The sequence below is a fragment of the Struthio camelus genome, chromosome 6 (assembly GCF_040807025.1).
Source record: "Struthio camelus isolate bStrCam1 chromosome 6, bStrCam1.hap1, whole genome shotgun sequence".
Classification (NCBI taxonomy): domain Eukaryota; kingdom Metazoa; phylum Chordata; class Aves; order Struthioniformes; family Struthionidae; genus Struthio; species Struthio camelus.
In genome coordinates, this window is record NC_090947.1 from 19,488,135 (window position 1) to 19,513,918 (window position 25,784).

The 25,784-nt window shown below is 36.3% G+C and overlaps 1 protein-coding gene across 5 annotated transcripts in view; it reads left to right on the top strand.

The window, feature by feature from the left end:
- SESTD1 (SEC14 and spectrin domain containing 1) overlaps positions 1-25,784 on the top strand; it is a 65,054-nt gene that overhangs the window by 25,774 nt on the left and 13,496 nt on the right. For all 5 annotated transcript variants that reach the window (XM_068948397.1, XM_068948400.1, XM_068948398.1 and 2 more), the window contains 7 exons: positions 11,607-11,720; positions 13,339-13,436; positions 14,287-14,342; positions 16,899-17,110; positions 20,882-21,004; positions 24,088-24,282; positions 25,034-25,148. In XM_068948397.1, coding sequence (XP_068804498.1) covers positions 11,607-11,720; positions 13,339-13,436; positions 14,287-14,342; positions 16,899-17,110; positions 20,882-21,004; positions 24,088-24,282; positions 25,034-25,148 — 913 coding nt within the window. The remainder of the gene's footprint in view (positions 1-11,606; positions 11,721-13,338; positions 13,437-14,286; positions 14,343-16,898; positions 17,111-20,881; positions 21,005-24,087; positions 24,283-25,033; positions 25,149-25,784) is intronic.

Below are 25,784 nucleotides of genomic sequence, written 5' to 3' on the forward strand. Positions count from 1 at the left end.
TATTTTGCAGCCCTCTCTAATGCTAGGTAGTTCCTACTGACGTTAAGATTATGACATTCTCAAATATTCCTGTAGAAAAGTTAATTCAGGGAAAATGGGGATGGGAAGGTGGCAACTAAAGGATTATATAACTATCTACTAAATAATACAAACTTAGAGACTTCATCATTTTGGTACAACGTTGTTAATTCACATTCATTTTGTCCTGTTACATTTTTATCATTTTTTACCTAGAATAGGTGGCTTAATTTTAGAAACATACTTCCTGCATGTGAAAGTGCTCTGAAGGAGTGTGGGGGCGGGGAAAACTTCTATTTTCCAGTTAGCTGGCCAAGACCCTTTTTTTGAAACTGCGTTAGAATACTTCTATTACATTACTACTCTGTGTGTGTGTGTATGTATGTGTGTGTATATATATATGTATATGTGTTTTACATTGTAATGAGTAAGCAAGTCCTGCGGCATTGCCTTCAGGCTGTTTTTTATCTATATTTTCTCTTTGAGTCATTTCTTAAAGATAGATTTGAAGAGTAGCCCAAGTGCAGCAGAACAATCCAAAGAATCCCTGATGAGTCATTTGTGTTTGAAAGCCTGCAGCCAGTTAAATGTTCCCTAATAAAGATACTTAAGTGCCTGAAATTTTCCTGCTGTGTGTGGTCCAAAATATGACCATCTTTTGATTTAAATTACAATTAATCTCTCTTGGGCTTCACAGAGTGTCTGTCCCTTCACCTAAACCCCTTGAGGGGCCTGATAAGGAAGTGTGGTCAAGGCATATTCATATATCCCACCAGCATGTAGCAGCTCAGTCATGCAAGACTTGCATGCATGCTTTCATGCAAGAGCGTGATTACCAGAGGAAAGAGAGATGAATATGGTGCCCACCTTTTATATACTAGCCTGTTGGTTGGTGCACCTCCAAGCTGAGCTTTTAAAAAGAGAGACCAAACCGATCATCTGTACTCAGGAAGATGATTTAAGAGCTTATGTTCAGTAAGTGACTTTGGAGGTCGAGGGAGGTGAGCCTGCCCCTCTACTCAGCCCTGGTGAGGCCTCACCTGGAGTACTGTGTCCAGTTCTGGGCTCCCCAGGACAAGAGAGACATGGCGCTACTGGAGAGAGTCCAGGCTCCAAGATGATTAGAGGGCTGGAGCACCTCTCCTATGAAGAAAGACTGCAAGAGCTGGGCCTGTTCAGCCTGGAGAAGATTGAGAGGCGATCTCATCAACGTGTACAAGTATCTGAAGGGGGAGTGTCAAGAGGATGAGGCCAGCCTCTTCTCTGTGGTGCCCAGCAACAGGACAAGAGGCAATGGGCAGAAACTGAACCACGGGAAGTTCCACCTAAACCTGAGAAAAAACTTCTTGACTGTGAGGGTGACAGAGCATTGGAACAGGTTGCCCAGAGAGGTAGTGGAGTCTCCTTCCCTGGAGATATTCAAAAGCCGTCTGGATGTGATCCTGGGCAATATGCTCTAGAGGACCCTACTTGAGCGGGGAGGTTGGACTAGATGATCTGCAGAGGTCCCTTCCAACCTAAACGATTCTGTGAGTATTCAGTTTCACATAGATGCCTTCAGGACTTTAGGTACCAAAGGTCCTAAAGGGACTAGCAGTAATAAAGATGGACCTTTTTCTTCAGCAGTTCCTACTGTGTAATTTTAGGCTGTCTTTCTACACCTGCCCAGCTGTGAATGTAGTTCTTGGACAAGTTGAGGAAGCCTTTGAATTTGTGGTCTAAATTTTTCTCATGCCATCTGTAAACTAGCATAGTTGTTAATGTAAACGTGATCTTGCTAGTTTTGACATTAATCTTCTAGAAGAATTTTTTTTTTACGTTTTACTTTAATATGACTCAGCTAGAACATATTTCTAGACCAAAGGTGGAATGCCTACAGAAAATGTGAACTGGTAATGAAGCAAGGATAATTTTACGTGGTTACAATAATACCTTTTTTTTAATTTGACTTTTAAGGGTTGATTCGCAGTCATTCCTGGTATTTCTGTAACGAAGTTTATTACACTTAATAATTTTATGAAGACTGTTCTGTGCCGATGATGATATCATTGTTGGCATGGACCGTTGGAACTGTGTAATTAAATTTATTGCTTTCAAAACTACTTTTTTATTACTGAACCATGAACATTTGTCCCTCCTCTGAGAGTTTGATCTGTGGTTCTCTTAGTATTACTTTAAGAGTCCTGAGGTTTTAGGAAGGGGAAAAACATGCAAGTGTTAAAGATAGTTTTCATGCAGGTTTAGAGCAGAATGTGTCAACTTTTTTTTTTTTTTTTAAAAAGTGAATTTGAAAAAAAAGTGAATATGAATTGTTTTACAACAAAAGAGTCACAACATTGAAACAGAGCAGCTGCATACTGGTCAGGAGGAAAACTAGGTATTTTCCTTAGTGACTCCTTATATTTTGGCTTGATGTGTGGGCAGGTCAAAGGTTTATATGAGTAAAGGATCAGTAATAGGTAGCTGCTGAATTCTTGTTTTAGTTGATAGTTCTTTGCTCTTGAGGTTTGCCTGCTAATCTAGAAGTGCTGACTGGCAGCTTGCATTGAATCAGAGTGGGACTGCTCTCTTGCACAGGGGTACCATCAGCTTTGGGGCAGTTGTCATCCAGCAGAGGGTGGATAATGAGCAGCTGTTGGTATAGAGTTGCTACAGCTGTTTCTGAAGAGACTGTGTGATTGTGTTCTAGCTCATGGTTTTCTCTTTCTTGTTTCACGTATTTTCTCAGCTTTTGCTTCCTGTGCAATAAAATGCCCATTTTCTTAAGTGTTATTCTTCACTAAAAGACAGGGAAAGCTGACAGAGTAGTTGGAAAAATTGTGTGCTTTTCCAGATGACAAAGAATGACCCCTAGTAATAGGTAAGCTTTTGTTCTTCTGTTACGATCAATTAACTCTATTAATCTGTAACTTGGTTGTGTTTAGGAAAACTGGCTTGGTAAAAATGACCCACTGTCTCTGTTCTCCAAGTAATCTTTGTTTTAGAGACAGTCGTATATCTTACTGTCTTTTTTCTATTCCTGATATGACTGCAGAGCAATGATAAGGATATGGAAGCCTCTAATGCATGCATGCACTTACAGCTGCATAATTGTATATTACTGGCAGTAAAAACAAAACAAACCACAATTTGTGTTTCAGATCACAGGGTAAATCTGCATAACTGTTAGTCAGGAAAATCAAGATCACTTTTGCACCAATGAATAAATATGATGTAAAATTTTAAATGAAAGTATGGAATCTTTTTATTCACTTCAGAGTATAATCTCAAAATTTTATTTGAAGTAATTGCTATGCAATTGTGATTTCCAGTCTCTTCCTTAGTTCCTGCTACCTGATCTGTTTTTAATACCTTGGTTAATACTGTCATACAAAGCCATCACTCGCAATACCTTCCTTTCTCTTGCAAAGCAGAGATTCTCTGCTTCAGTGTAAGACATGGTGATGAAGAATTGGAAAGCATTGAAAGTAAATGTGGGAACTGAGATGAAAAGGCTGCTGGGTGGATAAATAGAAACAGGTGGACTGACTCAACTGAGAAGAGTTGAGTCCTTGGTCTTGGTTGGTAACAGTGTTGGGTTTGGACGCCCCTCAGTAAATTCTCCTTTACCTTACAGCAGAGCTTTCTGTTGTCCCTTTCTTCCTCCCCAAAACGTATTTTAGCAACCAGTTCTTGTGTTCACTGGAGCTGTTTTTTCAGGCCTTGTCCCTCGTGCTTCATAACGTGGTGCTTCGTAAGGGTGCTTCATAACATGAGAGAATTGTTTCGATATTGCTCGAAGTGTCTCACTCAGCTGGAATGTTGTGTATGTTACACTGTATAATACTTGAGTAATAATTAATATTGCTAATGTTTTTAAATGAATGAAGAATAGGATGCTAATATAAAGAAATCTAACTGTATTTTGGGAGACTGGGAGGTGTTGCTTTTAGCTTTTTGATCAATGTACTACCCACAATAGTATGAAGCAAACCACTCTCTCCGAATAGCCATTGTGTCTTGTATTTGATTGTAAGCTTTTAATTCAAGATAACTATAATAACTGGAAGAAAATGTGTATCATAAAAGTTGCAGAACTGGTAAATGTCTTTGTGCTTTGCTGTTTGCACATGATGCAAAACTGCCTCCAGGGTGGGTGGGGTGTTTTTGTTTTTGCAGGGGGTGGAGAAACATTAACATATCACATCTGTTTAGCTCCAACGGGAGCTAAAAATGTGTCCAACCTTGGTTCAGGTATTGGATTAGTTCTTTGAAAATCAGTTCCCTTTGAAAGGGGAGCAAAAAGCATGGTTGCTATTCTTATCCTGGTAGAAATCATGGAGCAAAACCTAAAAGTTCATTTAGGATTAGGATATAGAAAATCAAGCGCTAGAGGATAAAAACATTACAAATATAAACTGCTGGGAACCACTTAAATTCAGACCTTAGAGTATACAGTAAAAGGATCCTGATAGTCTTGAAGTCCAAAGTCTGAGTAGTTTACATGTTTCATGCTTACACTATAGCAGCTTAACAATGTGAAGTCTTTAGTAGTAGTGTCAGAAATTTCTTATGATCAGAGGTCAGCAGAATCTGCACTGGAAAATCTCAAGTTAAGTGTATAATGCCAACAGTGTTCAATGTACAAATGAATACTGAAAATCTAAAAATGATCACATTTTTATCTGAAGATCCCTGCATATCCCTGTTTGTGTATATTTGCATATCAGAGTTGTTCTGAAAGAAATTTCAGATAGCTGATTTCTCTTTTCGTCCCATGTACGTGACAGGTAGCTAATAAGCTTTTGTCTTTTGTTTAAAGTAAATGTAGAAACTGTTTAAGAAAATAACTGAAAAGGGCCAATCCAGCATGGTTAGACCCCAGTTTTTCATACTAGTCCCCAATTAAAGCTAAGTATCTATGTCTGTCTTAAGCTGTAGTGGTAGATACCTAAGTAGGTACTTATCTTCTTGAGACTTTATTCTGAAAGTGATTAAATACCTGTTAACGTGGTTATAGCATTTACTGATGTTCCAAAATGCAAAAAAAAAAAAAAAAAACCCAAAAAAACCCACCCTCACCTCAAACATTTTAAGTGTGCTTTTTGCTGCCTTTAAAAACTCCATGCAGTCTAGAACTTTCTACTATATTGCAAGGATTTTTTTTTACTGCTCTTAGATGTTGAAATTAAACGTTAATGTATCTATATATCTTAGCTCTCAGTATTCTACTTAAACATGGCACAGTATCCCTATGTTATCTTTGAAGAATAATGCCAGTTAGCAGAATGTTGCTCAACAGACTGAAAAATGGCTAACGTTTTGTAGGAAAGCTTTAGTTTCTGTGTCAGATATTCCAGTTCACTGTCTTAATACTGGCACCAATATTTGCAGCTTCATGAATTTTCCCAAAAATGCATGTAGGAATTCCAATACGATGACGAGAACATGCTATAGAACTAAACTGTGTGTTGTGAAAGTAACATTTTTACCCTCCTTTTCAGATTGCATTGTGTGTTTTTTAATCTTCAAAATGACACATTTATTTAAAATTACAGTTTTCTGATATGCTAGATTTCTGTATGATACTGGCCAGACAAATGCTTAATTTGTCTTTTTCATTGTTGTATTAAAAGCAGATGATCACTTTATAGGTTAGTGTTCCATTATTAACAAACGTTGCTTTATCCTACTCAAGGTTTTATCAAAATAAAAGAAATTGTTTCAAAAATGGATTGAAATAATTTCTTTTATCAAATAACAGGATTTTTGTTCTGCTCAAGAGAAGGAAGCCTTTTCATCTTTAAAATTAGGTGTCATTGAATGACTGTCAGACTAGTTGTATGGGCAGCTATGCTTTATCTGTTTCAAGTGCCAGTTATTCTTGAAAAATCACCAGGGGATCAATTGAGTGCCTGTTCCAATTTTTTGCAGCAGCTGGGTTTGCTGAGTAATAAGTACAACTAGTTTTCAAAAAACAAATGCCAAAGATGGATATGCTTATGCTTTAGAAATCAATTAGAATTCTCGCTTGCTGGGAAAAGTTGCTGCTCTTTATTTAAAGGCTGCATCAAGTGTAGTGTGAAAAATGGAAAAAGTCATTTAGTTTCGATCTCTCCGCAGACTGAGGAAGGGTATGCTCGCAAGATCTCTGCTTTGTTTACTGGAGCCTTTCCCATATTTTTTGGTGGTGGGTTTGCGTGGTTTTTTGTGGTTTTTTTTTTTTTTTTTTTTTTTTGGAGAAGGGCATTTGGGGTGTGTTGGTTTTCTTGTTTGGTTTTTGCTTTTGGTGTAACAAATAATCAAGAATCCATTGGTATTACTGAGAAAATAATTGCAATATTGAGCTCAAAGGACTTCATCAAAATTCAGTATATTATAGCTGTCAACAAGGCTATGAGATGAGAAGAGCTATTTGGGCTTTTTAGTGATTCTTAGTAGAATTTTAGGGAAACAAACTCCTGCTTATACTTATTTGCCTGAAATTTGGCCAAAATTACCAGTCAGTGAGCAGATAGACTATGATCAGCTTGCAGAGAATCATTATTAATGTTTTCCTAAAATAAAACTGTACTGGAAAATAAGAACTTATCGTTCTTAAAATGTAATTAAATGAAAAATATTAAATATTTTGAGGTAGCAGTTCATTAAAAGGAGTAAATGAGCAGTGGTGTTCTGTTCATTTTGAATAAATACCTTAATATACTCTTGAAGTAGCTACATTTTGTAGTCACAGTGCAATGTAACAAATTGGAACAGCTAACTTTAACATTATACATATTTAATAACAAATCCATAATCTTGCCATTAGTTGCATTTCTATATCATGTTTACCTAACATCTATCAGCTACTATTGGGTTTCATATATCCGTTCTGTTGTTTATGGACTTGAGGTTTTTATTTTTTTTTTAAATGCTAAAGATGTATCTGATATTATGACTATTATTACTCTGGTAGCACATGATCATGAGGGTTATTTACAATAAGTGAGAAAATGCCACACATCAGTAATGCACTTCTAGCACATTAAAATTCTTTGTAATTGGACACTTAAGAATTCTTTCTAAAGAATTCTGAACTCAGTCATACTTTTAGTTGATGTTGCTTGAAGTATAAAAAAACAGACTAAAAAGCAATATGCAGTATAGATATGTGTATTTAATGATCTCCACTTTCGTAAATGACTTTGTTAGGACTAGCTTTTTTTCGGCTCTGTGAAGTTTAGCATGGTTTTAGATTTACAGTGCTGTATTAAAGTGTCTGTTTTTAATAAAGTAAACATTTTTTTTTCTAAGACAGGAAGCTACTTTTTTTAAATCTTTTAAATTAAATTGGATTTTTAGAAGCCTTTACTCCTGAGGTGAAAAATCCAGATTTTTCAGAACAGCACTTCTGTAGCTATTTCCGCAATGTATTTTTTATTCTGATAATAGATGTAGAAAATCACAGTCCAACTTGTTTAGATAATTTAGGGTTCTTAATTTATTCCAGCATTAGAATATGGTATCTCATAGATATCAAACTGTGAAGATTAATGCAGATGGTTGCTCCACTCAGAAGAACATATACTCTGATTTCGCTTGTTTAGATTTTGTTTTCTTAGGTGATATCTGTGTTCTTTGGATCTTAACTGCTCCTTTTTAGACTCAGTAGTGTGGCTGGTTTTGATATAGCCTTAATAAGAAAGAAAGAAAAAAATTCTGGTAATTGAGACTTTACACCAGCCTGTCTTCTAATAGTTCCTAATTTTGATTCTGCAACTGACATTTGTATTAAAGTGCTTCCCCCCCTAAAAAAGAAAAAAAAAAAAAAAAAAAAGAGAAGTTCAGATGGACTTGTTTAGCATTTTGAGGTTCTTTTTCGTGATTCTTAGTAGAATTTTAGGGAAATAAACTCCTGCTTATACTTATTTGCAGGAGTATACTTATTTGTTGAATATCCAGAATCCTGTTCCGGGGTTCTTGGCATCTGCAACTATCTGATTGCAAACGGTCGATGATATGAGGATCACCTGCAAAAAAAACAGCAAATGGAGCAGAGAAGTCAGCTTTGTACAAGCGCTGTCAGAGCTGTTGCATTATTAAAAATCAATGTTAATGGCACTATTGACTTGGTCAGAATCATGCAGCTAGAAAAAATAACTATAGCTCTACTCCAGAGAAATATGTGTATTTTACAGTTGCAATACAACACTTTTTCTAATGCATGCTCCCTCTTTTTATAATTTTTTTGGCCACTCTGAAAACGGTTGTTTTGTTTTTATTCAAAAAAATGCCTTTTTTGCTTGCAAAACACTAGACTGAGTTATTTTTGCAGACTTTCACAGCACTGTTGATTTAAATTTAGTGGTCCAATATTATGCAAAACAAGTTTGCTGATAAGAGTAAAACAAAGATGAGAGCTGTTACCACTCTCCCAGTTTTTAAATAGAACTGGTACAGATGATGTTAGGGCTTCTGTCACTACCAGACAGGACATGTCCAGAACCACTGTCACCTTATTAGCCATCACTATTGTCAGAAGAGCTAAAAGTGGATAGGCCAAGTGGGAAGTGAAACAGAGACTTAGTTTTGATAACTGGTATTTTTTTTGCCTTTGAAAGACCCTTTTACAGTGCAGAACTATTAATTTCTCCCTTAGCAAATTTGAGCTTCTCATTAGCTTAAACATCCAACAAGCATCCAGCCTTTGGTCTGCTGTCTGAAGGCTTTTCATTTGGATTAAGAAGATATTTTTAAGTCAACATAACAACATGACTTAAAAAAAAATAATTGCAGTTGCAAGCAGACAGTGGGATGTTTCTATTTTTATAATTGCAGATAGCCTCCATTTATACCTGTGCCTTATCTAGGATTATTGAGAGGTGGTCAAGCAATAGAAAACCATTACAGGGAATGTAATTATCTTCACAGGGGGAAGAGAAATTAATGTTCTCTGTGGTTAGTAGGCTAGTGCAGTTTCCTAACGATAACAGTAGAGGGAAAGATGGCAAGTAATTAAAGTATGCTGATAACAAAGTATTAAACTACTGAGGATTGTGAGGAGGCCATGTGACCAAATGCTTTGTGAAGCACGAAGGGCAGAGTAGTGTGATAGAATATGAAATTTGAGTGCAAAGAAACTGGAACAGTGTGAATGACAAAGGAAAAGCTTTTACAGAACGTGAAAATCTGACATTCATTCTCACAGGACATCAAAGGCAATTGCTGTGATTGGATTTTGAGAAGTTTTAGGAATCTGCGATAGGAAAAGTTTGAAGTGGAATTCACATCTTTCAGAGGTAGAAATGTCTTCTCTCTTCCCTCTGCACCATTGCACTTTTTTTCAACTTTTATTTCCTTGGCTCGCAGGCTGTCGTCTTATGGACTATTTATCTGTAGTAGCTGATTAAAACAGTGTTTCAGAAGCTTCAGAGAGACAAATTGGACTCTTGACACCTATAAATAGTGAAGTTACTCATTTAAAACATGGAGGCCGTTACAGCAGTGCTGTCACTGGTCTAGGTTTAGAAGAAGAGGTAAGGACCCTCCCTTTTGCCTCACCAGTTCAAGTGATTGTTTCCTTTTTTTGAGGTCCTTAGACAAGATTTCTGCAGTTATCACAGAGAACCATCAATAACTCTAGCTCGAAGTCCTTTAAGTAAGGAACGAAGAGAATAGTTGAAATAGTTTTTGCAGCCATGCAAGTGAAATTGATGTTTTTTGATCAAATAGCACTTTGTGTGCACGTGGGTTTTTTTGATTGCTAATGTGCTTTCCATTTCTGCTCCAAGATAAATTCTGGTTGCAGGAATGTTTTGCTTTGCAAGAAATGTTGTGTGTGGTTTTTTGTTTTGGGGTTTTTTAATCTCTCCCTGCTACAAGTTTGTGAAGTGCCCCTCCTCCCCCGCTTCAAAGATTTCAGTAAAATAGTACTATGTGGCCCATCCTTGTCTTCATTTTTTTTAAACAGATATTTCAATGATGTAAAGTAGCTGCCATAATTGCTTTAGTACACAACATCAACATATCTGGAGTAAATTAATTTTCTCCTTTTCATAAGCACATAGAATGTAAAGAGAATGTAAAAATGACCTCAAAATATAAATACATGCCTAAAGAAGAAAGAATAAAAAAGCTTTTCACCTTTTTGGACCTAGCATCATCTGGCGTTTGGGCTGGTTACCAGTCTTACTTAAAGAAACTACAAACTAATTTAATTTATGGCAGCTATGCATGCAGTTGCATGGGAAAAGAATGGAGGAGAATCCCCTATATTGGCTGAATGTTGGTGGAAGACATTCACATACTAGTACACATTAAATATTAGATCATTTGTTGGGAATTATTCTAAATTAAATCTTCAGTAATACAAATTGAAATATTATAGAATAGTTCAGGGTGGAAGGGACCTTGGGAGATCTGTAGTCCAACCTCCTGCTCAAAGCAAGATCATCTGTGAAATCAGACCGCATTATTCAAGGCTTTATTCAGTCAGGTCTTGAAAAACTTCCAAAGATGGAGACTGCACAACCTCTGCTTTCAGTTGCTAAAGATGACCAACAGTTTTTGACTGGAGTAGCTTTTGATCAGCTCAGAAACAAAGTATTTCACTGATGATTTGGTACATCAAATGGATTTTGTGATCTAAAGTAGTCGGAACTGTCCTGCAGGAGTGGAAGACAGACATTGAAGTAACTTAAGGAGAAACACAGTCAGTTTGTGATGGGGTTTCTATTTTGCAGTGTCTTCATTAACATGGAACTTGACTAGAAGTAGAAGATTCTTCTCAGGAGTGTCTGCTGCAAGAATGTGCATGGTTTGATGGGTTCTCAAAATTCCCATCACAGTTATTTTTTTTCTGGCTATATAGTGCCAATGTCTGCTTTCACAGACAGTATCAAAGCAACCTGTGCAGCCAACTTTGGTCTTTGATTTGTATGGATGAGGCTCTGCCAAGAAGCTCTAGAAAGCAGAAATTAAGAAGAGAGATTTGTATTCTGACTAGCAGTGGAGCTCAGTGTTTTTCTTTATTTCCTGAACTAGTTGGTGCTCTTCAGAATTGTCTCCTGGGTGAATGACTCGAGCTTTTGAGCATACTTAGCTTTGAATTTGACTGCTCATGGGAGAAATATGATTGACCCAGCTCTTTACTAGGCTTAATTGCACAGCAGATGCAGGCACTTAACTTGTGTGGCACAAACTCAGCACTGAAACTGGAAGTACTGCAAGATGGTGGCATGAGCTCTTCTTTTAACTGCTTTGCAGCTTTGTGTCCTGCAACTGTAGTCACTAAAAATGTCATGTGAAGAATCATTTAATGAAGAAACATTAGTTACCATCAAGATAGACATCTAAGAGAAATCTAAACAGGCAAGATGATAAAAGTCTTACAAGGATTGTGCATGAGATGTAAGTTCCATACCAAAACTGTGTGTCTGTTTAAAGCCCAAATTAATTGCAACCATTTGTACTTAAACATTTAGCAGTAAGAGGGTCACTTTCTCTGTATCAAATAAAAGATCTTCTGCTCAGTGCCTTTGGACACACTTTGCGCAACCTATCAGGTACTTAAAGAAAAATATGAGCGTTACCTAGAACAGTACCTAAAATTTCTTATATTGTTGCAGGTTATTTTAGTGTCTGCTAACAAGCTGACTCGATATATAGAACCATGCCAACTAACAGAAGATTTTGGAGGAACTCTCACCTATGATCACATGGATTGGTTGAATAAGAGACTGGTTAGTTTTCTTTCAAATGTCTCATTCCTTAAACTATGAACTTTACTTTGTGTAAGAACTGATATATGTAAAGAATTTGTTGTATATATAGTAAAGAAATATGCAGTTCAAATCCGTGAATAGCCTCATCGTGATAACTAACACTGAATTTGGTCAGGGGATGATAAAGCTAGCGTAATCAATTTGTGAAACCAACAAGTTTCTTAATGAAGCTCTTGTGTAGGAACCTCATTGTGGAAGAGCCTGGGCATAGGGTAGAGTGGCTGCAAAGGAACATAGTGTTTGGCTACTGATAGGAGAAATTGAAGACGATTAGGAAATGCTTGGGCTCTGCAGATCTTTTCTTTTTAAGCCTGGGTTCCTGTGGACTGACAGCCAGGTTTTAAGCTGCCCTAATGCTGAAACCTCTGGCAGTGCAGTTCTCCCTGTGAATACAGGGCTGTGGTGTACGTGGAGGAGCAAATACACCCCTAAATCATTAACAGAGACAAATTATTCAAACAATTGTTGGTGCACATAGCACTCCAGAATGTTTTTGATCTGTTCTTCATTGTTATTTATTTTGTAGTTACTTTAAGTTGAATTTTCAAAACAATGTAAAATTTTGAGTGAACCTGTTTCCCTTTGCCATGCAGTATGTTCTTAAAATGTATATTCCCATCTACGATCCCTAGGTGGGATCCTGGATGAGGCACTCCACAGTGAGTCCCAACTGCAACTGTCAAAAGTCTTCAAACGTACTCTGCAACCAATCTCACAGAAGTCCTTCCACTTCAAGTAAATTGAGGGCTCATACAGTGTGTACCTTTTTTCATTTTTTGTTGCATCTCAGCAGCCCTACGTGCTCAGACCTTAGGACAGAGAGAGGGTTATCTGCTGTGCAGCTTTTTTCTACTGGACTTTGACTGATGTGTACGAGTGCCAGGACTAGGACAAGTCAGATTTTCTTCTTTACCTGAAGATGAGAGAGTCTGGACAAATAAGGAAAAGAAAGGGAAATCCATGTAGGTAGAATTTTAGGCAGGAGGCCTGGGTTTTTAATATCATGAGTCTGCTTATACAGAAATCCCTGTTCACTCCCTCCTTTTCCTTAATTTGAAAATTGGCCAACTTTCCTCTCCTATCTCCCTAAGCCTTCCTTCTTGGGTAGGATATACAAATTTTGGCTTCTACCCTCTTCTTCCTACATTCAGAAAATTCATAAGCACAGTACCTTCCACCCTAGCTGGGACTTCTGTCACGTCTTTTCAGTTATGTAGCACTAGCCTCATTTCACCTATGCTATATGTTAACAAATAACCTTCTTCAAAGGCTTGTATGGAGATGGATAGTAAAAGTCTGTAATGGCTTACAGTTTTAAAGAACTCTCAGAATTCAGTCCTCCCCCATTATATTTAGGGTAATATTTCTAACAGCCCTAAGGAGTCTTAAAACACAGTGTTCCCTGAAGAATACTCTATTTCTAGTCTTTCTGCCTTACTGTCTGAATGTTGGGAAGCAATTGCACTTTAAGATCGAAGTGTATTAACAGAACTAGTGGATAAATTTGTACTGATGTCTTCAGTGCTGTCACTTATATAATTTGCTTTTTTAGAATTAAAACATGCCTTTTGTTTAGGTATTTGAAAAGTTCACGAAAGAATCGACATCGTTACTAGATGAGCTTGCTCTAATTAACAATGGAAGTGATAAGGGAACTCAACAAGAGAAAGAGAGGTATGTAGCTGACTTGTTGAAATATAATGCAATATAAATTTGTTTGGAAATCAAAGCAATATTGAGCAAGTATGATAGACCTTTAATATTTTGTGAAACATCCAAAGGAATCTTAAAGACTTATGATGTGGGCAGCAAAATTCATCAGTGTGTTTGTGTACAGGTGCTCATTTGGCTATTGACTATGTACAGTTACACTGTTCTGATACAACAAGTTGAAAAAGCCAGGCTTTCCTGACTAACTCTTTTTCCTGATACTTAGAATCAAGATGGAGAGGATGAATTTACTCCCAAGTACTAAACTTTCTAATAAGCATTTGTGTAAACAAGCTAAATACATTAGTTAAAAAATGCACAGTTATCACAATGTGTCAAAAGAATGTAAGGGATAAGCTGGAGTTTTCAGTTATTTGTATGTCTTTGATGAAAGGTATGTCCCTCTATAGATTTACAGAGAACCCGTGTAGTTAAGGTATTGGATTGAGATACAGGAGACTTAAGTTTCAGTCTTAGGCTTTGCTGGAAACTCCTTATATGACAGTGTGCAAGGCTTTGATCTTGTGTTGCTCTCCCTGCCAGCAGGCCACGTTCCAAGAACAAAGCCTTTAACAGTGATAGCACTGTTGCTCAGTTCTGTTAAAGTGCAAAATAGCAGTATTCATAGTTATCCGTGCTTTTTAGGTCATGTTATATATAATGTGTTCTCTGGAGGAGCGTAGGGGGAGGAGAGTTGTGGAGAAAAGAAGCATATTATCTCTTAAGAGCATGAGGTAGCTCTGGCCTTGGCTGAAGCTCTTTAGTGCTACTGTAATACAGATGATTAATAATATGTTTATTACTTTATTCTAAGATCAGTGGATTTGAACTTTCTTCCATCAGTTGATCCTGAGACAGTACTCCAGACAGGTACAGTAAGTTGAAAAACGATAGTTTTTGTTAATGAAGTCATATAATTTGTTTCCAGTCTTCAAGTGAAGGCACTGAAGACAAATAACTATCTTAAGTTTAATACACTGTGAAATTGGTTATCAATTAATATCATCTTTGGGTTAAAAAACCCCTGATGTTAGCTAGTGAATGGGAGAATAGTTTCTAGTTATCCCAATAACATTTTTACAGAATTGCCCTCATTAATAGGTTTAATTTGAGAATGCATTGCTTCTAGATGATGACAGTATGTCGGCACTGTTGAATGAACTCCACTCAGTAGCCACCAAATGGTTACAATACAGGTTGTATTTTCCCTCCCTTCCCCTCCCCACAATTTTAATAGTTTATGTCAGCCTAGTTCTGAGCAGACTAATTGTAAAAGTAAAGCATACAGTCTCCTAACTCTTGGGTGCTTGGACTCTCCCTCGAGCGTTAAGCAATTTGAGTTGTTTTTTTTTTTTTTAATTTAAATGTCTTTTAGGGTGAGTTTATTGTTTATGGTATAGTGCCACCATTGATTTGGATTAGAAATTTGCTAACAGATTTGTGTATTTGTGGAGTAGGAAGTAATGTATGGTATTAATGTGGTGGTCAGAGCCTCTAAGGCGTGTTTAGGATCATTATCTTATAGCCTTGTACAAACTAACATGTAAATCGCGTATATTAATTGCTGCAGAGAACTGCTGGCTTTACATGCACTCTGCATAAAAGCCTTAGTGTATTTAAATGGGAGAGAATATTGTTGCAGTTAGAAATGGAAACAGTATTGAAGTTCCTTGTGGCAGCCTTTAAAGCTCTTTCTTGCATATCCACTGACACTGTCGGTAGATTTTAGAGACTAACTGTACGTTCTCCTCTAATGGTAAGATTTTTGGACACAACGGCAATTTTAATTTTGAGTAAGTGGCTCCCAAGAATGTTAGTTTATATGCATTGTTTATTTTCTTAATTATCACATAATGAAAATTCTTCAGGGCTATTAATGTGAGAACTTTCATTAAGTCATGGGAGTTCCTAAGAAACAACCTTTCACTTCGTCAGACCCACTGTACTGGCGTTTGAGAACTCAAAGATTAAATTGTCCCCACTTAAACTTTCCTATCCTGTAATGGAAAATGCAAACTAAGGCAAAAGAAAGAAAACTTGAAATTTTTTTTCCCTCCTTGTTCTGGGATTTTAAATAGAAGGCTTCTGTCTTCAACAGTTACAAGTTCTGTTGCTTTCCCAAGCTGCAAATCCACATATAAAGTGTATTTGTTAAAATTTCAAAAGAACCTAGTTTAAAAAAAAATTTACTGTGAAAATGGAAGTTCTTTACTGCTGGAACAATACAATAAAAATTCAAAATTATCAACTTATCACTTGAAAAAACTTTTAAGAGTCTGTATTTGCCCTGCAGCTATCTATCTATGCCTGGTAGTATTATATAAGATGAAATCAAAGATGTTTATTTCCATGGTATGGCAAAATGTATCTGAATTCCTAAGGCATCCCCATTTCACGATAATACGTGCTGAGTAATTTGAAGTTTCTTACTGCAATCTCAAAAGCACTTAATGTTTTGATTGTCTAGATAATACCAGTTGAATTCGGAGCCTGTTTTTCTGCATTTTCCTTGAGTTGGTATAATTACTGTTCCAGTGGTAAATTTTTTTAGTGAGCTGTTGTGTTACAGTTTTAAGCCCTGCACAGCTAACTGATTGTAGCTTTTCACTTTTATGCCAGCAGTTCTTTAGTGATCAATACACTATTTTATTTGTTAACTTGTTTGTAGGGCTTTTGGGTAGCCCTTCCCTAGCTACTTCCTGGTAGGACAGCTTCTACATCCTGAAATCTTCACCATAATTTATCAATAGCTTGTATTCTTTGGGCAGTTGAAACAGAGGACTAAATAGTCACACTGTGCTATTTTTGCATGTATGAAAGTTATTGCAGTGCAGAGTTTGCATGCAGATATGGTATTCAGAACACAAAAAAAGAGGTAGGGAAAGTGAGAAAATAATTTTAGTAAAAATACTTTGGGTTCAACGCCGCACTTTCTGTAAAAGTTTTGTACTTGCTATAAAATCTTATAAGCTAATAGAAAAGTGCTATGCTTAATTCATTAGTACTTCTGGATCATCCATTTAATCTAAGAATATGAGTTGTGCTAGAGACACATTCTGGGTGCTTGCGTACTGTTTTGAAGTAAACCAAAATACTTACAGATGTTTCAGGCTCAGAACTATGCCTTGAAGTTGTTTCTTTATATTAATCAATATTGTTATCAGTATGAATGTTGCATGCTTGGTACCTTTTTCTGTCTAAAATATACTGGAAGATTTCTGCCTTATTTTGACGGATACAGCCCCACCGACTGGACAGTGTTCTACTTGTTAATGACATGATACCATTAAATGTGCCCAATGTGTAAAAAGATCATTGGCTGCAAGAATGTACCACCAGGTGGTCTAAAAGCAGTTTGGCCTCCTAGAGGTTTTTGTGATTGTTTTTGGATCTAAGTTAACTGTGTCACTATATGTATCCTTTAAGGTCACGAGTTACTATCTGAGTTGCAACAGCGTCGATTCAATGGTTCGGATGGAGGAGTATCCTGGTCTCCAATGGATGATGAGCTACTTGCTCAGCCGCAGGTCATGAAGCTACTAGACTCACTCCGAGAGCAATATACCCGCTACCAGGAAGTTTGTAGACAGCGTAGCAAGCGAACACAACTAGAGGAGATTCAGCAGAAAGTGATGCAGGTAAGCATAAAGTTTTTCTTGATATTATGCGATGGAGGTTTGAGTTTGTGTCCCAGGCTGTTATTTCCTACAAAACTAAGAATCAGAGATGAAGATATTCATTCCACTCTTTATGATTCCTTTCTCTCCTCAGACTGTGAAACGCTGCTTTGACTTGGTGCTTTATGTTGTGGCTACATGCAGTAACTTTCCAAAATCTCCATGCTCTGATACGTAGAGGTGGTTAGCATACAGATTCAGATGGAGTTGTTCTCCTGTCCCCACAGTGTTTCTGAAGAACCTTCGCGTTGACCCTTTGCTGCGTACTGTCCTGACAACTATTCTTGCCCTGTCACCAGGTCAAATACCTGGCCTATTAGCAAAGAAAGGAGCGTTAGCCAATGAGACATGTTTGACTGTGGTTTAGCTTGTGAGTTGGAAAACTTCCCCTGCTCCTGTTGTTTTAAGTTCACATTACTGCAGATAAGCCATCAGTTATTTCTTTTTGTCTAACACTTGATGTTTTAATGAAGCAAAAGTGATTAAACTCTCTATCTTTGGATTTCAAGGCTACTCTGACCAGAATGATTACAAACCTTTCTAATCAATTGTGTGTTAAAGGTCATAATGAATTGATTTGGTCCTTTAGATATAGGCATGTAATTGGCACTTTCAGCATTTTCGCAGACATAATCTCAATAGAAATAATCAAGGAAACGGAATTAATTTATTTCTTTGATGTTTATTACTTGAAATTAGATTTATATGTTTTTCAGCTTCTGTAATAGTTTGAATGTGCAGAAAATAGAATGCATATTGCTCTTAACCTTTAAACATAGACTTTTCTAATGCATGGGGAAAGAATCAAGTATTTATACTTCACAGCATTCCAGGTATGGCTAAATATAAAAACTAATCGGTCTTGTTATTTCTAGCAATAAAAATATAAATGTCCCGAGATACCATTTTTCACTTACGGTCATTCATATTTTAAAAAAAGGGGAGGGATGCATATGTCATGTTTTGATATTTTGAGCTGAAAACAATAAAAATATGTAAAGGATGAAAACAGTACTGCATAAAACATATTAGCATGGCAATGGATATAATCAGGTGATGAGAATTTTTTTTTTTCCTGTGGTAAAGTTATTTAGTTTGAAGAAGATGTGCTGATGGAAATGGGTTTTTGACAGAGTTTTGCAAACAGCCATTGTTAATGCATTTAAGTAGACTTGTTTACTAGGGCAGCAACCTGATTTTTTGAAATATTTATGTTAGAAGTAGTTATCACTTTGCTCTGTCTACACTGCAGATGCTGCATAGTAAGACAATTGTGTCTCAGCACATAGGAGGAGTGTGCTTAGCTATTTTACTGAGTTGAGTTTTATAAGGTACCTTTTAAAGATCTGTAAGTAGCATACAAATATGTGAAAAAACTTACTAAAATCTAAAAATTGATTTAGTTTCTGGTTGGTTTGTGTGAGAAACTGGGCTAACACAGAAAAACAGGAAGATAATGAAGGAAACTGAGAGGCAAAGTGCTCTAAAACTTACTTTGCCAAACCAAACAGAAGTTTCAGGATAACATACTTTAACACTATTAAGTGGAAATGAGTGTGTACATACAGCATATTCCCTCATATTGCTGATTGATTTTAATGATTTGATTTCACATAATCTTTCGTTACAATTGTATTCCTGTTTCATTCTTTTTATTGCTTCTCACATGGCTTGCCACTTCTGGTTGGCTTTTATTTGTGGTCCTGTTTCATTTTCGTTATGATGTTTTTCAACTTATTGTGAACTGCTTAGTTCTTACTCCCTGCTCAAAACACTCATGCATGACCACCTCTCTTCCCTTGTATCTTCGGTATCCTACCGTCTCTTTCAAACCACCCCTCTTTCTTATACCATAATTTTATTTCCCTTCCCTTCCTCCCTCATTCTGCAGCGTAAAGATGGCAATGATTTCCAGATGTATTCCGATGAGCGGTTTTGCTAAGCAGACTGCTAATAGACAGTTCTGTATAGTAGGATAAATTTTAGCTTATGTAGAAATGTTTATTTTTCTAATCTATTCACAAAAATATATGCCTAGCCTTGCAGTTGTCTCTAGTCAATGACCATTTAAAAAAGCTCTTTTATGAAAATAACGTTGCTTCCTTCTTTACGTCTTTAGTGATTCTCTCTCCTCAGATCAATTATTTGTTGTGGTGGCACAAGGGAGGCCGCGTGCTGAGTTTCAGAGGCAATACAGTAGTAGCTAGAAACTTGTAATGGGGCAGTGGCCTTGGTTGGAGAGGGGGCTGCTAAGCAACAGTCTTGCACGCTGTTCCAGACTTTCACCAGAACCATGATTTCCACATGTGAGTTTTCCAGGCCACACTGAGGTTACAAGGGGACATCTTGGTGGCTTTGCTTTTAGGTGCCTTCCATGTTTAACCAGAGAGACAGCTGTGCAGGGATGGTGAGTGCAACAGGGAGCTCGTCTTAAAACAAAAAGATTATTCTGGAACAGCAGAGTCCTAATTTGACAACTGGAGGTCCCTAGAAATGATATAAGTAAATAAAACCCAGGATGTTTTTGGAACAAAGCATGTGCTTTGAAATAGAGCTTCATTTAAAAAATATATGACACAGAAAAGGATGACTAAAAGTTGGCGCGAACTGAGCAAACTTCCTGTAGTGGTGATGGTCATTCTTGATTACTGTTGCAGTGTGGCCTAGCGGCACTGAGAAAATGGTCCCATTAGTCCATATTTTTTCAGGAAGTAAAACACACACTGTGTGACACAATAACTGTAAAGACAAGTAGAAAAAAAAATACGTGAAGCTATTTTGGCATCTTTGCTTAAAGAAAAGTCACACTAAAGAGAAGAAGCCGGTTTTATTTGCTTTTTTATTAAGATTCAGAATATGGGGTATTCCTGTATTTCTTTACTTCAAGACTGCAGTAATGAGAAGTGACTTTTGCATTAGGTTGCATCAGGACTGCCTCTGTCTTCTAGATCTGTTTAGAGATTTATCATAAGGTTTTGCCATGGGGATCATCTAATAATTCAGTTTATATAAAGAAAACCAAATTTGAGATAACTCTGCTTTCCTTTGAATAATTTTAACATAAATTGACCTATTCATTTTCCAGAAAAGTAAATCCGGGACTGTAGTCTAAAACACTGTAACTGTCACCTTGTGGAGAGTTCCTCAAAGGCAGATCTCATGAAAAGTTGCTGTTAAGACTCTGAAAGAGGCTTCTGGTATATGAGTGGAGCAATTTGCAAGGCCTATATATATACCAAATACCACAAGTATTTAATTTTGAAAAACATACATGTCCTGTATGTGTATGTTAACACGCTCAACGAAATGAGGAGACGACTCTCAAGTGTGAGATTGAATCCCACAGTTCACTGTTGCTATGTGCATCGTAATTCATTTACGGGGAGAAAAATTGTTTGTTTGAACATAAGCTCCATTATCAAGACGGTTGTGTTTTAATCTTGTTCATTGACAGAGATGTCAAACAAATACTTGTCATTTCATAAATCTTTTGCTAGCTGCCACGTGCTTTCATGGAACAGACAGGCTGAGGTAATGAAAAGTACTTTCTACCTTTTGAAAGTTTTTGAAAAATGTGAATGGATTCAACAAGACTTTCATAGATCCTAAAGAAAAAAAAAAGGGTAATAAATGTGTACTTTCTTTGAAATATGTCTGCTTATGTTTCAGAATTCATTTTATGCCAGACTTCATTTAATTAATTTTTTTTTGTCACCTTTATGTTATTGACAGGTAGTCAATTGGCTTGAAGGACCCGGATCAGAACAGCTAAGAACCCAGTGGGGAATAGGTGATTCAATTAGAGCTTCACAGGCTTTGCAACAGAAACATGAAGAGATTGAGAGTCAACACAGTGTGAGACTTCCCCTACCCTCTTCAAGTAGCAAAATAGTTCTGAGTACATGAAATTACAACCAATGGTTTTTGGTCATGAGTATCTAGAAATTTGGGGTAGTGTATGTTTTTTATGGGTTAGAGATAAGACTATCAGCAGTTTAAGAAGTTAGTATGTTCATTACATGTTGATTTTATTTGTTTTGTTTTCCAGTATAGACAAATACTGATTTTTATCTAGGATTTGTCTTGTTCTTGTTGCATTATAGCAGTTCTTAAATTTTCACTTTTAAGTAGGAGTAAATTTTCTTTCCGCTCCCTACCAAAATGCCTGAGAAGTCCTTTACTTCTCCAGTGAATAAGTTAACGTTTCGTCTTTATTAAACTACACTAATCCAGTTTCAGCTCTTGGTAAATGCTTTCATTGATCAAAATCTGAAATATAGGTAAGATTCATAGTGAAATTTTGAAGAGAGTGATTTGTAACTGTATGACTTGATGCCTTTGTTACTTCTAATTCTGAAGACTTTCTAAGATTTAGTAGAATCTTCTCTTTCCGTCAGATACTTTATTATAGCCAAGACTTGAATACTCAGTGTTCTAAAAGGGAAGGTTGCCTACAGCATGCTTCCTCTTGTCAGACTTTCTGCATGTAGACACTGACAATTCAACCAGCTTTTCCTGATAGTATCTTCTGAAGTGAAAGCATTTTTCAATTAGGATCCTAATGGATTAGAAAAAATCCTCTATCTACTTTGGACAAAAATAATTTTGACTACCTTTCCATCATTAGCATTTCAAACTGACAAGGGGAAAATAAGATTTCATATACTTTAGTTCTCACAGTTAAAGATATCCAAGTGAGAACATGCTTTAGTTGAGGCTACATACAGTCAGTCTTCCCTGAAATCACTGAGATCCCACTGAAGTTTGCAGGCTGGCCTGCAGTTTCCGTACTGCTGTTTATATAGCACAGACAAAAGAGAACACTGCTTGTTTCTCAGGTGCTGCTACAAGTTTGTAGAAATAACAGCCAAAAAACTGATCTTTAACTTATAAACCAAATGAACTATTTGGGAAACCACTGGCCGGTCTTAAGTTCAGAGTCCTCATTTATAAATAACAAATTTCTTGAAAACAGCACAAAATAAATATATTTTGCCTTTTTCCCTAGTTTCTAAACATCTTGTAATAGGTACAAAGCTGAGTGCACCTGTTGTCTTTTCTTCCTCCTTTACCATTTTCCTACTTTTTCTCTACTAAAAATTTAATTAACAGTTTGTTTACTTTCTTTCGTCATATATCCCATTTATGGTTGCTTTTATTACTTTTATTTTGAAGAGGCCTCCAAAAATGTTTACTTTGTTTTAAAGATTGGGGTTTTTGTTGTTGTTCTTTCAATTTACTTACAAATGAAAAACAATTTTCTTAAGGTGGTATTGCGTTTTTTTTTCCTTCTGGTTTTATTCAGGGTCTGTATACTAGAGCTTTTATTTTGGGGCAAATGTTGGCCTTTTCCTCATGGTTTTGAGCTGTCACTTACACCTTTGTCTAACTAGAAGTACAGTTTCATCTCATTATCTGCAGGAAAGGGTCAGAAGTATACATTTTCTATTTGGTTTATCAGTCTCTTAGTTGGTTTTGGGTAAACTAGCACTGAAATTATTACAATTGTTTATTTTAATGATAAATCTAAATGGAGAAATTTTTTATCTTCGGACTCTTTGTTGTAGTTGATTTATCGCACTCAGGAAGGTTGGTTTTTATGTGCGGCGTCTGAAGATAATAACAGGAGTTACTTGCTGCTGTGTACATTGAATTAACCTATAGATCTATAGAACAAGAGTGACAATGCATGTGTTGTGTTTTTGTTTTTTTTTTCCCCTTTAGGTGCCCTGGTTGGGGTAGATGAGAGATTTATTGTGCTCTTAAATTCTTGACTGATTGCTAATCTAACTCTTTTATAAACCTCCCCCTGGCCCCACTCAATTTCTCCTGTGAGCAGACAGTAGGGAAGGTTTTGGGTAAACAGAAAAAAATTCAGAATATCCATATTTATATCCTACACTTTGCATGCTTTGTAAGTAAATATGATGCAAAACTTAAGGCATAATTAAAAAAATTTGCAAACATCCCAATTGAAAAGCGGCAAGACTACTAATTGAGATATATAAGGCCAATAGGTGGTGCTATTCAGTCGTATTAGAAACGCATAGGGCATTTGAAGGTTGCTTGAACCTAGGCCAGAGTAAAAGCTGTTGAGTAGACATGTTTTGCTTTACAGGCTTATAAATCATGCAAGATGTGAATTTGATCTTAAAGTATCAAGTAGCTTTTAAATCTCCAAGAGCTATTAAATATTCAAACTATTTTCTTTTGGTAATACACCACCATGACAACACTGAAAACAAACATTGGAGTTTATTAGTATTCAATATATTTGAAAATGAAATCTACCTGTTTTGAAATGAGTAGTATAAAGCTTTCCTTAAGTAAGAAACAAGGAAGTAAAAATTTCATTTAAAAAGTAAGTTTCTGTATATAGATGCCTTATATTATTGAGAACATAGCTGTTTCTTTCACTTTGACAGTAGTGCTTTTTTTCCAAATAGTTTGAAATTTATTGCTGATTTCATTATCCTTACTTAAAATACTGAGCAGTCTTATGAATGGCATTTTTGTAAATGCTTATCATTTGACAAAAGGTTTTGTCTTTTGTTTCAGTGGATCAGTATCAACATGTAAATGTTAGATTTTTGTTTTTTAAAATGATGGAATTCTTATATTAATTCAATGAAATAGTTTGATTGGGAGTTTGTACTGTAAGCTGGTAGCCGTGCTCTGTTTTATAATTTGTGATCTACCCATCTTTTCTGCACTGTTTTCCTCTATACTAGTATATTACCTGAAATGTTCTAAGCATATTTTGAGTTGCTCTGAAATGAGGAAAGTTCCTCCCTTCTGTGTGAGATATCATAATTACAGTATAAGCTGTAATAGGTTCCTCTTATAGTCTATTAGCCTGCAGTTAGATGCATGCCATTTTAAGAAAAATAAAATTACATTTGGTAATATTTTAAAGCTTAATTTTCTTGTGTTTTTAGGAGTGGTTTGCTGTTTATGTTGAGCTTAATCAGCAGATTGCAGCTCTTCTAAATGCAGGGGATGAGGAGGACCTTGTAGAATTGAAAGCGCTGCAGCAGCAGCTGAGTGATGTGTGTTACCGGCAGGCCAGTCAGCTGGAATTCAGACAGAATCTATTACAAGCAGCACTTGAGTTCCATAGTGTTGCCCAAGATGTAAGCTTTTCTTTTTAATTTTTTCCAAACTCACCCCTTGATGTATTATTGCCTTAATATGAAAAGTATTCAATATACTGGAAAAGAATTATCTGGACAAAATAATAATGTCCTTTGGGAAATGCAGAAAGTCTTCATGTACCATGACTGAAGCTCTGTGAGGATGGATTTTTCCTTTTGTAGGTGGGAAATACATTGTAATACCTCTTACATTTCAATAGTATTTGAACTGAAAAGTTTACTAGAAAAAATTTGCTTTCTTCTGTCCTTTTTTATTAGAGGCATACGCATTGACTGTCCCACAAGATGATGCACTCTTCATAGCTTTTTAATATTGACATTTATTCTTGTACTTATCTAAACAATTTTGGCTGGTTAGTTTTTTTTCTCTAGGGATAGCTGTACTTGGAATCATATAAGCAGATGGGCCGTTTATCTTTCATCTTGACTTTCTGGTTGCTATAGATGCAAAGAGCAACTTGAAAATGAGAGATTCCCAAACAGGTAGACAGAATGCAAAGCCAAGCCTCTGAAGCTCAAAACTTCTTTTTAAGTGTCAGTATTTAACTAACCTTGTGATTTGGTGTGGGGGGAACGATCTTGACAATACTCCTTGTTTATGCAGAAGTAGATAAAACCAGGACAGGATCTTTACCGTTTAAATTCTTAAAGCAATTAGAACGAACTAATTAAAGAATGATGGCAGTTAAAAAAAAAAAAAAATCCATATGTGTGTTGTTTTTCATTTTAGTTGTCTCAGCAATTGGATGGCTTACTAGGAATGTTGTGTGTAGATGTAGCACCAGCAGATGGGGCTTCAGTTCAACAAACTCTAAAACTGCTGGAAGAGAAGTTGAAAAGTGTTGGTAAGCAAAATATTTCTGCATTTCAGATATATACATTCTAATAAACGCATTATAGGAAAACAAAATTTTGTTTCCACCTCACTAAAAAAGAAGAGTGGGAAAAGTAATGTCTTACCTCTAGTAATGCCCCACCTAACTATCTCTGACTTGCTTATGTTTATAATCTGGGGAAATGTTCTGGAAGTGTTGTCTTTTAAAGGTTTTACATGTAATATAAGCATTTGTTGCATATAGTTACCAGACTTTGCATTTGTAAACAAACCTTTATTTTTTCCCCACCCTTCCACCCTCACTCCCAACTAATCATCCTTGGACAATGAATAAGACAATCATCTGTTCAGTTTTAGAATGCTTATATGGAATATTTTGCAGTAGTTCTGAATGTATGTTTTAATAAAAGTAATACTTAAGGTTGTTATATTGTCATGTGTATCCTGTAGGAGAAGGGGCTATGAAGTAAAAACATATATGGTTGAAGTAATTATACTCAGAATATAATACTGCGTAAGCTAGATATTCCTTCAGGAGAACAGATAGCAGACCTGCCAGATAATAGATTCTAGAGCAGATTCTAAGGGTTGACATATTGGTGTAGAAAAATGTGTCAGCCATATCGGATGTATCGTAAAATACTAA